This window comes from Etheostoma spectabile, chromosome 14 (assembly GCF_008692095.1).
Source record: "Etheostoma spectabile isolate EspeVRDwgs_2016 chromosome 14, UIUC_Espe_1.0, whole genome shotgun sequence".
NCBI lineage: Eukaryota > Metazoa > Chordata > Actinopteri > Perciformes > Percidae > Etheostoma > Etheostoma spectabile.
Window position 1 is genome coordinate 1,962,160 of NC_045746.1, and position 17,120 is coordinate 1,979,279.

General features: G+C 41.3%; 2 protein-coding genes across 6 annotated transcripts in view; both read left to right on the plus strand.

Annotated features, from left to right (window-relative positions):
• LOC116701979 (receptor-transporting protein 3) overlaps positions 1–1,939 on the plus strand; it is a 3,322-nt gene extending 1,383 nt beyond the window's left edge. Inside the window, exons 1-3 of one of the 2 annotated variants that reach the window (XM_032536050.1) lie at positions 60–239; positions 575–746; positions 1,344–1,939. In XM_032536050.1, coding sequence (XP_032391941.1) covers positions 224–239; positions 575–746; positions 1,344–1,683 — 528 coding nt within the window. In that variant the 5' untranslated portion in view covers positions 60–223 and the 3' untranslated portion in view covers positions 1,684–1,939. Of the gene's footprint in view, positions 1–59; positions 240–574; positions 747–1,343 lie in introns of those variants that run through there. The other variant, XM_032536051.1, reaches the window with a different exon arrangement.
• Positions 1,940–2,601: 662 nt separating this feature from the next.
• The window catches only part of LOC116701468 (ankyrin repeat and IBR domain-containing protein 1), a 21,968-nt gene continuing 7,449 nt past the window's right edge, over positions 2,602–17,120 (plus strand). For 3 of the 4 annotated variants that reach the window (XM_032535189.1, XM_032535190.1, XM_032535192.1), the window contains exons 1-16: positions 2,602–2,803; positions 6,451–6,786; positions 9,897–10,068; positions 10,172–10,303; positions 11,057–11,245; positions 11,335–11,452; positions 11,581–11,801; positions 13,123–13,211; positions 13,492–13,636; positions 13,989–14,149; positions 14,783–14,871; positions 15,137–15,267; positions 15,421–15,555; positions 15,758–15,844; positions 15,992–16,058; positions 16,158–16,303. In XM_032535189.1, the coding sequence (XP_032391080.1) occupies positions 6,599–6,786; positions 9,897–10,068; positions 10,172–10,303; positions 11,057–11,245; positions 11,335–11,452; positions 11,581–11,801; positions 13,123–13,211; positions 13,492–13,636; positions 13,989–14,149; positions 14,783–14,871; positions 15,137–15,267; positions 15,421–15,555; positions 15,758–15,844; positions 15,992–16,058; positions 16,158–16,303 (2,070 nt within the window). In that variant the 5' untranslated portion in view covers positions 2,602–2,803; positions 6,451–6,598. The remainder of the gene's footprint in view (positions 2,804–6,450; positions 6,787–9,896; positions 10,069–10,171; positions 10,304–11,056; positions 11,246–11,334; positions 11,453–11,580; positions 11,802–13,122; positions 13,212–13,491; positions 13,637–13,988; positions 14,150–14,782; positions 14,872–15,136; positions 15,268–15,420; positions 15,556–15,757; positions 15,845–15,991; positions 16,059–16,157; positions 16,304–17,120) is intronic. The other variant, XM_032535191.1, reaches the window with a different exon arrangement.

Consider the following 17,120-nt stretch of genomic DNA (forward strand, 5'->3'; position numbering starts at 1 on the left):
GTGTGTGTTATAAAAGTAAGTATGAAAAGAGTATGTTCATGCATTCTTGAACTGGCCCCTCATACTGAATCACACCGTTCTAAGCTAGATGGAAAATGAAAGTATGTTGTTAAGTTTCGTTTTCCAGACTAACTGCTGCTCAGAATAAATAGAGCGAGCGACATTCACAAGTCAAACGTCGCTTCATCTCATCAGAAGCTCATCAAGTATCTCACCGAACAACATGAGCAGATCTACAGGTAACACATAGTGGCTTTTTTCTTGTGTGTGTGTGTGTGTAATACGTTAATATGCAGTTTAATTTGGTGCTATGCAATATTTGTTTTTTGATAAATTGAGGCCATTATGCAACGTCAATATTTAGTGTTCATTTGGCTATATAAAGGCTAAGCATCTTTTACATTTATTTTACGTTATATTAATTGAGATTTTCTTAATCTGAATTAATATGACGAGAAGGCTCGACAAAAATATGTTTTGACTCGGACCAATTACCAGTTGCTTCCTGCTGAGAGTTTGGTCATTTACCCTGGAGGTCTGAATCTAAAGCAATTTTTTATTTGCACTTGTGCAGACTGGGTTCCTTCCTTGTGGATGGACACCTTTGAAGAATTGCTGTACGATGACAATGAGCTGGACTATGGAGACCAGTGGAATCTTACCTTTAACTACAACCAGACAAACATCGTCACCAAGGAGGAGAGGAAGAGAGGCTGGAAGATCTACAGCCACTGTGCCTATGGACAGTATGTATTCTATACTGTCAACGTGCCAATATAACTTTAAACCATATATTAATAAACATTTAGATCAAGGAGGATAAAAATGTGCTGTAGTTTATGTAATAATTGTCGACAGAGTTTCTGTTTTTCTAACAATAGCAGTTGGCTGACAGCAGAATGTCTTGTTGTGCTTTCTACTCATTCCTGTTGCCTGGACCGATCATATGATGATGTCATAAAGATAAGGTCATGTACAGTAAAACAGTGTCGTTCTGTGGAAAAACCTGGTACTGCACCCTGGGTAAAGCCTGCACTTGTTATCCTGCTGTCTGGTGACTTATAGCCTAGAAATATAGACGTGCCCTAGCGGCAGCAAATGTAACTTACAGCCAGAGTTGATGTGGGTCTGGCCTGTCAGGCTAGGTGACTTAGGAAATCAGGATATGAGTTAAACAACACGTTATGGGAAGAATCATCCTTTTAAATTGAAATGTTATTTTAACTTTTCAAAAATAGTCATGACTTGAAGGAAACGCAGCTTTTCTGTTAATACCTTAGGTTAAATTTTACCACCACTGAGAAGCTCTGACTCTCATTTATTGACCTTTAATTTCTCAACAGTTTTCAGTGTGCATCCTGCAACAAGATCTGGCCTTCAGCACGGGTGGTGGTGTTGTTCCGTTACCGGCTGAGGGGTGACCGTGGGACAGTCATCATGCGGCCCTTTGGACAGGCCTGTCGCCGTTGCCAAGACGATGAGTTTGACCTCCCTGGTTTTTCCAAGAAAGAGGTGGAAGAAGCCTTGCTCAGGCTGTTTAGCAAAATCCGGAAGAACTGCTACGACGAGGAGGATGACGACAATGATGGCTCATCAGCAAGCTCTACCAAGGTTTGGACCAAACCTCATGAGGCGTCCCTGTGTCAGGCCTGCATTATGGGCATCTGCTGTCAGGATGATTAGAAGTGTGAGTGTGTGTGTGTGAGTGAGTGTGTGTGTGTGTGAATGTGTGTGTATGTGTGTGAGAGAGAGAGAGAAAGAGAGCGATGCAGAGAGATGTAATGTGTTGTGTGTTATTAGCTGAGATGCTCCTTAGCAGTCTGCACCTTTTTTACCTTTAAAGACCAATAATAAGATTGTTCCAGTAAATATATACATTTGTAAAATTGTACATCTTTTGTGTTTTGTAACTATTAATAAAGTCTTAAGTCTAACCACGTTTTATTTTTGGGATAATGATTATTTCATGAATTTATATGAGTATGGAAGACGAGTGGTGGAATATAAATGTAGGCCTACTCAACTACTTGTATTTTACTTGTACTTAATAATTCTACAACTCTACAGTTCAGATTCAACTTCTGTACTTTTTACTCCGCAATATTGATAACTGCTGTGACTAGTTACTTTAGAGATAAATAGGCTATTTCACATACAAAACAAATGTTTAGTTTATTGAATATATGGGCGTTAACAAATTACCCTCCCCAGTTAAAATGATCTACACTTCAACCGAACTTTAATTTCAACGTAAAATTTTGTTTATATGTGAATACATCAGTATTAACATGCCAGTGATAAGATACAGTGGTTCTTCCTCTTAGGGTCAGGACCTCAAGGGATTGTGGGATCAAGAGTCACAAACACAGAAAAAGGTTGGGAACACTATAATACACAGTATATTAATATAACTCATGGCGGGGGGGGGGGGCAATTTAAGTTTATGTTTATATAGCGTAAATACATATTAAAATGCACCAAAAAGGTTACAATAATAAACAGCAGCTAAACCAAACGAACTCAGACAACCAACCAATCAGGTGAGCGCTCTCCGTATGACAGTTGGTCCCGAGCATGCGCAGTACGCTTTTCTCTTTGTCAGCCACAACAACATACTGAAGCGATCCAGTGAGTCTCGCCCCTCCGCTCTCAGCAGCATCATCATCGTCCCCACCGGGTCCGGTGGCAGAGAGGATGGTTCAGCGGAATAGCAGCCGGGGATGCGAATGACAGTAATAGGATAATGGCCCTCGATTTACGCAAATTTCCGAATGTGCGACTAGTGACCAAGTGAAACGACCGTGTAAGTAAAACGGCGGAGATTTGATGTTGTCCTGCTGTAGGTAACGTTAGTTGAGGCTAAGATAACGCGCTAACGTGTACCTCAGAGGTGTGCTAGCTTCGGCAACGGTAGAAAGGTAGTCTGCTTTGGGTGTTAACGTTTTCCAACGGCGCCGTCAAAGCCGTGAGAAAACGTTAACACCCAAGGTATAGCGTTTTTATCAGCAGTATTTCGAAAAACCTGCACTCGCTTTCCTGTTGTGTTGGTAATTCATACAGACACTGTCAGTGTGTTGAACAAAGGAGCTTTAACCGAGGGGCCGCATGGACAGAAACATGCGAAGAGAAGTCGCCCTGCTGTTTGTTTTGTGCTCCATTTCATGCTGACACACTTCTTCAGGGACAACCACACGAGGTCTGACCTGAATATGTAGCTGATTGATTGACGGTGACCTAGCTAATTTTGGTAAATGCCGAAGTGCTATTGAAGTAACTTACACTATGCAGCTCTTGTCTGACTTTAGCTCCCCCATAGAAGTTTGGTGTCTCTTTTGACAAACTGGTTTTGTCAGTTCATACAGGAGTATGTTCCATACTTTGACTGAGGTGTCTGACTTGATGTCTGTCAGATGACAGCAGGTTTTGATAACTGTAAAGGTGGTACCACAGTGGGTGGTATTTGTTGTAAAAGCATGTAATAGTGACAGTAGTAACTGTAGATTTGGCTGTTTAGGTGCATAGGTCAGTTAGTTGATTGGCAGGAAGTTAATTGGCACATCATTTTTTTTAATGACTTAACAATACAATATACATGAAATAATAATAGGATAAAATACAATAACAAATATTTAAAATATATAAAATTTAGGAAAACAAGATGTGCAACTGCTTAACTAGTAATGATTTTTTACTGTTATTACATCACTGTTAAATGAAAATCTTTAAGTTTTTGACGGCTCGTATATTTCACAATTTTCTGACTTTTATTGACCAAACAGCTAAGCATTCATTCAAGAAAATAATTATATATTTTTTTCTACAATGAAAATAATGGATATTTACTGTACTAATCGGACTAAATCTATTTCCCTGAACAATCAATTAATAGTTTAGTCCATAACATGTCAGAAACACACTTTCCTAGATAATGCATAAGGTAAAGTATTCAAATGCCTTGTTTTGTTCAAGCAGCAGTCCAAAACCTAAATGTATTTTTTAACCCTCATGTTGTCCTTGGGTCAAATTTGACCCATTTTCTGTTAATTTCTTCTTTTTTTGTCACAAAAAAATGGGCCCTCGCAAAAAATGTCAACATTAAAACATCCAAAAAACACCTACAACATTAAAAAAGTAACAAAAATGTCAGAAAAAGGGATAATAATGTTGAAAAAAAAGTGACCAAAACTGTTTGTTTTTTTTGTCATGGTTGACGGGAAGACAACACAAGGGTTAAAGAGAAAAGCAGTAATCATCACACTAGAAATTTATTAACTAACCATTAAAGCTTAAACCTTTTCTATACACATAGAAAGCACCAAGGCAGTCACGCCAGATGATGTTTAATTCTGTCTAATGTGTGTATTTCTGCTTGGGTTCTTGAGAAACCCAGATTGCCATGACTTGACTTCTTGTCAGCAAGAATCATCAGACAAACATTTCCAGACAACATTCATGTGTTTGGGATTCTTAAGCTCATGAGTCATTAAGTCTCGATATCACACTGCCTAAAATGGGGAATACCATGTGTGCCAGAGGCCTGTTCCGTGTTGAACTGTGGAACCAGTGTAACAAAATAGTTAATTTTCATTTATACAATTTAAATTAAAAAGGTTTATTACTTCAATAATTCATAAATGTACCTTTTATTCCTGTCTGGCTTTACGGCTAATAGATTAAGTGTCCAGTCAACATGGATTTAAACACTTTCTTAAACACTTTCTTAGCCTCACTCCTCCCGACCACAGAATGACATGTAGGCTCAAAGAGCTTTCGTAATAGTAGATAATTGCACTGTCACTGCTAAGTACAAACCCTGCGTTCCCTGAAATTCCAAAGTTCCTCGATGTCCAGACTTCCTGTCCTTATTTAGTATGAGAGACAGAGAGACTGGCGGAGATACACAGAAGAGTGAAGTGAACTGGAAGTAAACCAGTGTGCACAAAACAGAGAGCCAAGCAGACAGACTGACCTATTATCTATAGTAGCCCCCCTCATCACCACCACTTTAGACACACACACACACACACACACACACACACACACACATACACATACACATACACACACACACACACATTGCTGCATGCATCACGGGAGCAGAACTTAAAAGATGTTGGCTATTATTCGCCAGTGGTTGCAGCTTCTGCGCGGGCCGTATGTCTCTGTCTGTCAGTGTGTGTTTCCCTGTCTGTCACTGCATAGAAATGGGAGGCAGAGGAGGGGAGCACCAGCCACGCTATTCAAATGTTCCAGAGCCCATCCACCAGCGGCCAACTGTAGCCGGGCTAAAAGAGGCTCTTGTGAGGGCCAGACAGATGGCCATAGAATGAAGACTGTAATGATACCCTCAACGGCCCAATACATACTCGTGTGTTTGTGTGTGTGTGTGTGTGTGTGTGTGTGTGTGTGTGTTGTGTGTGTGTGTGGTGTGTGTGTGTGTGTTGTGTTGTGTGGTGTTGTGTGTGTGTGTTTGTGTGTGTGTGTGTGTGTGTGTGTGTGTGTTTGTGTGTGTTTGTGTTTGTGTTTGTGTGTGTGGTGTGTGTGTGTGTGTGTGTGTGTGTGTGTGTGTGTGTGTGTGTTGTGTGTGATGTTTTGTTGTGATTTGTGTGTTGTGGTGTGTGTTTGTTTTTATAGCGTGAGAGACGCAGAAAGACGTAACAGCCACCGATAACGATAGTGATTATGTGACAAGAGTTTGTTCGTTTCACCACACCACACATTACTGTTGTATTGCATGCTGGATTTTTTTGTGATATTACAAATTCTTGTCATGTCATTTAAGTAAATGTATAATTGATAGGAAGATAATGAAAATATACTGATAACTTGTGAATCTACAGGAAGTTTATAAGCTGTTGCTGGAAGAGTAAACTCAACTGTAGCTGCGATTCTTTGTTTTAGTGCCTGAGAGGAAAAGTAAAACTAGTTTTGGCACAGCATATTAATTATGCACAGTTAAACATACGCTCAGGCTCTGAAATCGCCAGTAGCAGAAAAGTATGTTAACAGCCTTATGTGTGTAATTTTTCACAAACGCGTGGTGGCCAGCTGTGGTAATATTGACCCTGCCTGTCATCAACTGACTAACTAGTCGATGGCTTGGATATCAACCTAACCCCTCTTGCCTACCTTCTTTATCGTTATCTCTCTGTCTTCTATCTTCTTTTCTCTCCCTTCGTTTTCCCCTAAGTGGTAAGATAACATCCTCACCACAATACATTAGCTGATCGATGGATGGACTGATTAATTGAGCTTTTCTCCCTCTCTCTCTCTTGCTCGCTCGTTCGTTCCCTTTCCACCTGTCTCCCTACTTCTTCACTTCCTGACTTCTGTCATGGTTTTCTCTCCCTTTTTTTTCTTCTTTTTTTTTTACTCATTTTAATTCTTTGCTCTTCTCATGTGCCTCTTTCCAACCAAAATCAATCTTCCCCTCTCTCTTTTTACTTACAGGGCAGGAAAAAACTGAACCATGTTGCTCTAAGTTGTGACCTGTGGTGAACGGGGGAGGAGGAAGAGGAGGAGGAAGGAGGTGCAGGCGGGCAGACGGGCATCTGCCACAGCTCCCTTTAGGCGGGCGGCCCTTTGCAAGCTTGAAGCCATGGGCAACACAGCCACCAAGTTCCGCAAGGCCCTGGTGGGTGGTGATGAGGCTCTGGCCTGGCAGCTGTATGAGGGCAACCCTCAGTTCAGGGACGGCCTGGACCCAAATGCGTCGTACGGAGAGCAGTACCAGCACAACACGCCCCTGCACTATGTGTGCCGCCACGCCATGACACGTCTGCTCAGGTACAGAAACAAACGTATTTTGTTGGTTGAGAATGTCAAAGGTGTTGACTGAATTTAACAGTAATTTATGAGGCTGCAGTCTGTAATGTTGTTAAGCAGATACCAAATAGAGTAATAAAAACACTTATGCAAGTTAGTCATATTAAACTGAATAACAATTAACAAGATGTCAGCTTTAATATATTTCTGAGAGATATAATTTTCATAATTGTGTTTTTAAGACAAGAAGAGGTATTTTTGGACAGAAAAGACCAGTCACATATATTCCTAAAATATGTAAATTATGTTACAAGGTGTACATTATTAAAGTCATGTTTACGTATGCCAGACACAGGAGACGTGCATTAGCCATGAACAAAAACACAGTTACTAACAGTTACTAGAGCAACTGTGACACAAAAAGCAGACATGAAAAGGGCACATTTTACACATGAAATTCAGTGTACTCATCATGAGGAGGACTATTCAGCATGTGAAAACATATTTATAATGGTCTGATGGGGTTCTGGAGGAGGTTTTCTAAAGTCTGAGGAAATAATGATGTCATTAGGGTTGTCTCTATCTCTTGATTTAGACTTCAAATTTATGTGAGAAAGCACGCAGTACAAACTTCGGGCAGAGTTTAAAAAAAAAAAAAAAAAAAACATTGTGGAAGCAGAGAGGGTCTAGAAACTCTAGGGACTAAAAAGTCAGGATTTCTCTGCTTCTGATTGCCCAACTTAATGAAAGTGCATTTCTGAATCGCTGCATTGCCACTTTGAGTGTTAACAGATTTGAATTTACTTCATGGCTATTGTGCTGTAAGGGCTTTTATTGCATGCATACTTGATTGAATAAAGGTATACACAACAGCAAACCCTCCCTTGAATAAGGTTTCAAGAGAAATACAAGAGGGGAGTCACTGAGTCTAACAAACCTAAACGAAAGGAGTCAAGCAAAAAAAAAAAGGTTTTTACCGCCTACAGCGGTAATAAGGCTGCTGGCCATGACCAAGACAGCTGATTCAGTGACTCAATAGCCAGCCTTACCTCCTAATCCTCCTCACACTCTTCCTCTCTTTAGCCCTTTCTTTCCATGATTACGGGGGGGTCAGAGGAAGCTGTTTGAAAAGGCCAGTCAATTATCTGTGCATCTGCGTGTGTGCACACGTGCATGTGTGTGTTTTGAGGGGAGGAAACTGTGACTCCACAACTGCTTAATGTGTCCGAGTCTGTGAATAAAACAGTGAATCAATTGGTGTGCTATTTGTGTCCCTTCCTACTAAACTATAATGGGCCAGAGAGGCGTGCTGAACCCAGCGCTCTGCTCCTGATAAGTATCAGTGGAAATGCTTCTTTGTACATTTACTAAAGCTTGATTGGAAAGAGGCAAGCAGATAGACGGCTGAGAAATCTCAAAAAAAGTAAAGAGTCATAGAGGGCAGGCGTGGGCTGATAGATGCTACAGTCCTGTTATTTAGATTATTTTTAACATATACTGTATCTGCTGTACAGTATGTATTTTTGCCCTCTTCTAGATCCCGTGGGTTGGATTGGATAGTAATCCCATGAGCTGTGCAAACTGGGAAATCAGTAGACCTATTACAAGAAAAATGGGTGTAGTTCAGGAAGTGTAACCCTTCCTCCACAACATAGTTGTGAAGGAGAACACAGTCAAAAATATGTACATAACAACAGTGACTTGGTTACTCATTGTGAACAATTGATTTCCTTTGTTTGAAGAAGGCCAAGACATGAAGCAGATGTATTTTGTCAACATACAGCAACTTCCTTTTTATTTCCGCGTGTGCTTGTCTTCAAGCTATTAGAGAGGTTTTGTCCTTGTTCACAAACTCTACAAACAAATTCAGAATTTCAGTGTTAATTGTTGTTCAGTGTGAAGCGTTTGAACTCAGCAATTCCAGCAAAACATGCGTTTTTAGTAGACTGAGATTAGGGCCATCCATCCTTAACGTGTGCGTGTGCGTGCATGCGTGCGTGTGTGTGTGTGTGTGTGTGTGTCTCGAGGTAGGGGTGTTGAGAGGGGAATAATTAGTGATCATTGCTGTGAGGGTGAATTGGCAGTGCACTGTCATTAGGGGGGAGGCTTCAGGGGCTTGTGGCTGACAGGATAAGAAGGTCAAAAGTGGAAAAGCAGGACAGCAGTGGAAGGAAGGCTACACAATAAGGAAACATTCAAACACTAATTCAATAGTGGCTACTGCAGAGGGAGCAGAGGGGGAGGTTTTACAAAATTTATTGTGTATTCAACCAGTGGAAATCCTATGACATTGGGTTATTTTCTTCTTTGTTGAACTTGCATTATTGAGAACTAGAAGGTCTTTTCAACTATTCATGTTATACCTCTGATGAAAAAGAAGCAAGCTTTTCTGTACAGTTTAACGTGCAGCTGCATTTGGATAATCTAGACATAGGGCTGTCACAATTTGTTTGAGAGTTTGGCCCGAGAGAGAGAGAGAGAGAGAGAGAGAGAGAGAGAGATCATGGCTTTCAAACGAGCAAAGTGGAAAGTGGCAGTTGGTCAAGGCTGCCCCCAATTCACTGAAGAATTGATATTGTTGAGGAAGAGAAAAAAAAGCAAGTGTAGGATAGAAAAAGAGAGATGTAAGTAGAAGTGTAGAAATCAATTTGAAAAGAAAAAACAGAATGTAGGTGGAGCCAAATAAAAGAGCTAATCAGTAAATGGAGGTTTACAGACAGAGCAGAGAACAACTATTTACTAAACTGAACAGCAACCACACCCTGGCTCTCAGTGCAACTGGCGTGCGTGGCAGGTCCATTATCTCTGAGATGTTAAACAGAAATAGTCTGTATTCTGCCATCCCCCCTCTCTACTGCTCTTTTTACCCACCAACACTCATCTCACAATCCATCTTACTGCCATACTTCATTCTCATGTCATCTCCACTCATCCCTCCATCGTACTCCTTCCTTCACATCTGTCTTACTCTGAAGTATGCTTCACTTTTCTCCTCCACCTTCCCTTTCACCCTCTGATTTAAGCCATCTTTCTGTTGATGTCATTTCTTTCATCTCTTTTCATCTCACTTCAAAAACTTTTGTCCTTATTCCTTCTTCTATTTGATTTAATCTCTTCTTCCTTACTTGCAGGTCCTTCCTGTTCAGTAAAGAGGGAAACCCCAACAAGCGCAATGTGCACAACGAGACGTGCCTTCACGTGCTGTGCCAAGGCCCGCAAATCCTGCTGCTGCCAGAGGGAGCACTGTCGCCACGACTGGCCCGACCCCAGAGGGACGAGCAGCGTCGTGCCGACTGCCTGCAGGTACAAACACAAGGACAAACATACATGTTTTGAAAAACGTGTATTGACAAAGATGACATAAAAATAATGATGTGTGTGTATTTGTGGGTTTCCCCGCTGCCAGATGATCCTGAGCTGGACGGGCGCCAGGCTGGAGGGAGGCCAGTATGAGAAGGCCAATGTCAACGCCACCGACAATCACCACAGCACCTGTCTTCACTATGCTGCTGCTGCAGGCATGAAGAGCTGTGTAGAGGTGAGAGAAATTGTGCGGATCCCTCTGGAACTCAAACTCGCATTAGGAGGACGTTGTTCTGTGTATGGCAGATCTGTCTGTGCTCTGGGTGATTAGGTTGGATTTTACATTGTGTAAAATCTGTAGACGGTATTGTTCCAGGCCTTGCATCAGGAGCATCTGCTCTTTGTTGCATTATTGTCAAATCCAAGTAGTGTTTTCTCCCTTGTTTTTCAAGATTTTACAGCTTTTGAATTAAGAAGAAAATCCACATTCTGAATTTAACAAAAATTGAGATCAAGTCTGATTTGGGCTGCCTGAGGGAATCCCAGATATTATCCTTTTAAGTTAAAAAGTTTGAACACATTTCTTTTCTTTTCATTCCATCTCTTTCCTCTTTTATTCACCTCTTCAAAAACTGTCTTCTCACACCTCAATCTTTCTCCAATTGACTAAACTTCCTTTTGACTCTTGTTGTATTTGCTCCCTTTTCTCTCCTTGTCATTCTTCATCTTTGTGCCCCTCTTCCTTCACATGTCACTGTCTACTTCCCTTTATTGTATTCCTTTTCTGTTTTCTATCATCACATCTTTCTCTCTTCTCCTCTTTCTCTTGTTTTCTCTTTGTCTACCCCACTTGCTCTTGCCTCTCACTTCCTTTGTTCTCTTTTGTTACAAGTTCCTTCAATTTGTTGTTCCTCTCCATTATCGATTTCTCTTATTTTCTCCCATTCCTTTTGTTCTCTCTTATCTCCCCCTTCCTCCCTCCTTGTAGCTGTTGATCCAGAGCGAGGCGGACCTTTTTGTGGAGGATGAGGACAAGTTGACGCCATGTGACCATGCCGAGCGGCATCACCACACCGAGTTGGCTCTCAGCCTGGAGTCCCAGATGGTTTTCTCCTCTTCAGCTCAACAGTCAAACACAGACTCACATGGTGAAACCAACCTGCTGCAATACAAAGAGGTGAGACCACAATTATGAAATCTGGTGGTTTCTTGCTGGCTGGACCTTCCCCTTCTCTTATTTTTCTCTGTATCTCCCTAACATTTCAGCCTTATGAGGGACTGAAGCTTCAGGACCTGCGCAGGCTGAAGGACATGCTGATCGTCGAGACGGCAGACATGCTGCAAGCCCCCCTCTTTACTGCAGAGGCCCTGCTCCGAGCACATGGTGTGTTGAAGTTAATATTCATGAGAACTTTACAAACCCTCACAGCACTGTCGTTGTGATTTGAAATATAGTGTATAGCATATAGCCCTGCCTCTAAATGTGTGTGGTGTAACCTCTCTCCCCTTTAGACTGGGACAGAGAAAAGCTTCTGGAAGCTTGGATGTCAGATGCTGAGGGCTGCTGTCAGCGCTCAGGTGTGACCATGCCAACCCCACCACCCAGTGGCTACAATGCATGGGACACCCTACCCTCACCTCGCACCCCTAGGACTCCGCGCTCACCCCTCACACTCACCCTCACCTCCCCGACCGACAGCTGCCTCACACCTGGAGAGGAGGGCCTGTCTTCGGTGAGACATCCAGTGATGAGTTTTTAACTGGCAACAGTGTTTAAATTAACTTTTTAAAGATGCAGCAAATTTGCGTTTTCATTAAATCTATAGTGTGTAGTTTCTGTCGTCATCATGAGGAATTCTAAGTAATGACAACAAAACTGTCGGCACATCCAAATGATTCAAGCCTTAAGTGATCGTGCACGCGTCCCCACCCCTCCTCCATGCAGTTACTTGTAGCCATGGTGGACACAGAGGATTAAAAAACATGATGGACTCTTCAGAAGAGGTTCTGGTCTTCACCCAAGTAACTGTGCGGGAATGTCACCGGACAACCCAATCTTCTGAACATAGCCACACTGAGAAAGACAGAGAGAGTTGTGTTGAGCTGATAGTCTTAACTAGCTTTGTAACAACTCATTTGGCAATGGCTTGAATGTAACAGACGCTTATTAATATCAAAAGTTACGCAATAAAGCTTTAAATCTACTTTGGCAAATTATTTAGTTAGTTAATTAATTAGTAATATTTCCCCTGGGAGCCAAATGTAGTAAACGGTACAGTTTTCAATGTCCTTTTGGATTTCAGTCTGAATGTAAAACCTGCCTTAGACCACAATATCCCCTGTATTTAATGAGGCCATGTGTTGACAAATGAATGGCATGACTAAAGAGTGAAAAGATTTTGCAAACTTGTCTTATTAGTTGAACTGTCTTATTTGTTTTATTGTACAAGGTTAATATCTAAACATACCATAGTAAAGGAGGTCATCGGTCATCTTTCTTCTTTCTTTCTACTCTTTGTTGTTATACATAAGCATCAGCCCCTAGTACACTGTTGCTGTTGAGGCAGGTGTAGTTACATTTTCAGTACCTGTCTCGCTGTCTGCCTGCAAATGTTGTACTTGCATCACAGTGTTCAGTCCTGAAGTTGTTAGACTCCTTAAACATGAAGAGGACATTGGGTTGTATTGTAGGAGATGCTTGGGATTTAATATTATTTGAAAAGCATGATGGAGCTGTGTGGGCGTTTGGAAAAATGAAATAATAATATTGGATGGCCGTAATATCACAACATGATGATAATAATAAAATCTAATAAAGTCTTATCAAAGGAAGGATTTATTGCAGGTCTGTTATATTGCTTAGCATCATATTCTATAGATGCTACTGCTATTTAGTCCATTCCCTGTGTGTGATTATGAAGACAACACAGCAATTAAAATAATAAAAAATATATAATATCTACATGTAATATATAAAAAATAATATCTATTCATTACCATATCATTCAGTGCCAGACTGAATTTTTCAACATCATGTGGTTTATCTTCCTGCAGTGTGGAATCTGTCTCTGCTCTATCTCAGTGTTTGAAGATCCAGTGGATATGTCCTGTGGACATGAATTCTGCAGAGCATGCTGGGAAGGGTAGGTACCGTGTGTGTGGTTGTGTGTGTGTTGTGTGTGTGTGTGGTGTGTGTGTGTGTGTGTGTGGTGGGTGTGGTGTGTGGTTTGTGGTGTGGTGTGTGTGTGGTGTGTGTGTTGTGTGTTGTGTGTGTGTGTGTGTGTGTGTGTGTGTGTGTGTGTGTGTGTGTGTGTGTGTGTGTGTGTGTGTGTGTGTGTATTTCTGCATACTTGTGTTGCTCAAAATGTGGTTGAGCATTTATGCATACCTTTTTCTGTGTGTGTGCATTTGTGGGTCTCTCAGGTTCCTCAATGTAAAGATTCAGGAGGGTGATGCACACAATATCTTCTGCCCGGCCTATGAGTGCTACCAGTTGGTGCCGGTGCATGTGATAGAAAGCGTAGTTTCCAGAGAGATGGACCAGCGATATCTACAGTTTGACATCAAGGTAAAAAAACAAAAAACAACACACTTATAGATATTGATGTTCATGTTCTTATTTAGGCTCACCACAGCTAAAGGAATGCTTTTCATTCAACTGTAAATTTATTTTGTGTGTTTTTGCCCCTTGACCGTTTTCTTGCTGCAAATTTGTATACATTTGCTGAAGGTTATACATTTGTACACAGAAACAAAGACATTTTGTTTTTGTTTATTTCTTCTTTTTTTGGCATTTCCCAATCACCACTGCTTCGATTCCCTGCTGTATGTCTGTGTTCTGTGCTTCCTTCTGTACCTTTTATATCTGTGTCCTCAACCTCTTTCTTATCTCTCCCCTGTCTCCTCCCTCCCCATTGCAGGCTTTTGTGGAGAACAATCCTGCTATCCGATGGTGTCCTGCAGCTCGTTGTGAGCGGGCGGTGCGGCTCACCCGACCAGGCCCCGGGGACAGTGACCCACACAGTTTCCCCCTCCTGCCCTCCCCAGCTGTTGATTGTGGCAAGGGTCACCTTTTCTGCTGGTACACTTCATGATTTATTGGCTGTTTACACATACTTGCACACTCAACACAGCTGGAAGAAGAGGCCACTGTGTTGTAGGCATGGGCCAAATATCTGTTTCAAGGTATACCGAGGTTTGAAAAAGTCACTGTTTCAAATCACTAATATTTTCTGAAATACCGTTCCTAAGGTATGTGTTGTTTTTTCTGAGTCTTCAAAGACAGAAAGTGCACTTTAGAAATCCCTATCCCTGCCAGAGCGTAGTGTGTTTAAAAATGTAATACATTGTGTTCAATGGAAAAAAGTTGGTTTTTACCCAGACGTTTAAAAAAAAAAAATACATTTATAGTTGTCATTGCAATAGACTACCGTAACACTGGGAAACTGTCATATTTTTGCTGAAGATTATCATAGCATCAGAATCTCATACCGGCCCATGCCTACTACTTGTTGACGAAAAAATGTGTGCAAGACAACAGTTTTTTTCTTTTTGTATCAGCCCGTGTTAACTGAAATGTCTTGTAATTTTTTTTCTTTTTCTTGTTTTTGCTTCTTTTTCTAGGAATTAATGACAAGTTCTCATGCTGCTTTAGTCTCAATTTATTGTATTTGACTGCACCTAATTTTCTGTTTATCACCCTACCTGTTGACAGGGAGTGCCTTGGCGAGGCCCATGAGCCATGTGACTGTCAGATGTGGAGGAACTGGCTCCAGAAAGTCACAGAGATGAAGCCTGAGGAGTGTAAGTCTGTTTTTGTGTTGTTTGTGTTTTACTGTGTGTTACTAAGGATCATTGCAACAAGTCGGTTAACAGCAGCTATCAAGATGACTTACTAGGATATGTCTAATATACTTTTATAAAGTAGCAGGTTCTGAGGTCATCGATATTTGTGTGTGCTGGAGAGTGTATCTGCGGGGCAGGTGTTGGACAAATGAGATGTTGCTAATTTGTGTGTGCGTCTGTGCGTGCGTGCGTGCGTGCGTGTGTGTGTGTGCGCTTTCCACAGTGGCAGGTGTGGGTGAGGCCTATGAGGATGCTGCTAACTGTCTGTGGCTGTTGACAAACTCAAAACCGTGTGCCAACTGCAAGTCACCCATTCAGAAGAATGAGGGCTGCAATCATATGCAGTGTGCCAAGGTATACACATTAGTCTGTGTGTCAGCTGTGTGTCATCATTTGTGTAGATACTAAGGTTTAGTCACAGAATATTAATAATTCTATAATACTATTTCATTATTTACTGTATTTTGTTTAGAATTATGAAATAAACTCTGCTCTCTCTCTCTGTAGTGTAAGTATGACTTCTGTTGGATATGTCTGGAGGAGTGGAAGAAGCACAGCTCATCAACAGGAGGCTATTATCGCTGTACTCGCTATGAGGTCATCCAACAGCTAGAGGAACAGTCCAAGGAGATGACTGTGGAGGTATTTACACACACATGCTCTCACTGATAAAAAAAAAAAATGCATACAAACTATATGGAGAAGTTCTTGCAGGTCTTCACCCATAACTAACTAACTAGATGACAGATTATTGAAACTCCTATTCATCTGCCCTACAGCAGGTAATGTACACTGACACACACACACATCAAACTATTTGAGTGAAAGTTTCTTCTTGTTACAGGCAGAAAAGAAGCACAAAAGTTTTCAGGAGCTGGATCGTTTCATGCACTATTATACTCGCTTTAAGAACCATGAACACAGTTATAAGGTATTACACTCTCCACACATACACACACATTTATAGCAATGCAGAGCTGAATTTCAAAAAGAAATTGAAAAAGCTTCTTGAGATATACATAACAATTGGATGATTATTAAATATTGGGCATTGGTATTCTCTCGTCTTGTCTGTTAGTTGGAGCAGAAATTACTTAAAACAGCTAAAGAGAAGATGGAGCAGCTGAGCAGAGCCTTCATTTGCCGTAAGTCGCTGTTATGTGAAACAAAGTGTATGGAGTGTTTTGTTTTAATCATAATACATGAATCCTATCTGCATTATAATACTGACTTGTTTGGTCCAGGTGAAGGTACTCCTCCAGACACGCGGTTCATTGAGGACGGTGTGTGTGAGCTGCTAAAGACGCGACGTGTCCTGAAGTGCTCTTACCCATACGGCTTCTTCCTGCAGCAAGGCAGCACCCAGAAAGAGATATTTGAACTCATGCAGGTAATCTTGTACATGTCTGTGACATCCACAACATTAACAACTTAAAAACCGCGCCAGTGATCTCGAAAGACCGCTGTGTTCATTGGACCACAGGTTGGCTAAACTGGTTAGGACACACAAAGTACTGTGAGTGATTTCTGTGGCAATCTGACCATTAGGTTTTGTGTTTCTAATACACAGATTCGTATTTTGGCCTGATGGTGATGCTAGACAACAGGTGAAGGGGTCAACACAATCATTCTCATCCTCTGAGGACCATTAATATCCATACAAATAATTGTACTAATTTAGCCTGTAGTTGAGATACTGAATTTACTTATTCATTTACTGTATATGATTAATATTCCTCAGACATTTTGGACAAAGCTCTCCTTAACATAACACATTTATAGTGTTGGTGCAGGCGTGCAGATGATCTGTTTTTCGAATGTTTTATACGGTGGCCATGAGAGGCCACAACACGCAACGTTAAGAAAACACACACAAATAGACCACAAGACGCAACGATACAAAAACACAAGCAAATAAACCACAGCACGCAACAGTAAGAAAACACACGCAAATAAACCACAACGGAAGTGTTTCTAGGGAACACTTTTAAGATGCACACGGGCCTCAACCATTGACGTTTCAGTCTGTGTTCTTCTTCAGTCTTAACATATCGGATTGTTTGTTTAAATATCACAACACATGTCCATCATAAGATCAGCGGGAACCTGTGGTTAACTGTCTTTTCAGAGTTTAACAATTTTGCTGGCCCGGCCATCTCACACACACACACACACACACACACACACACACACACACACACACACAC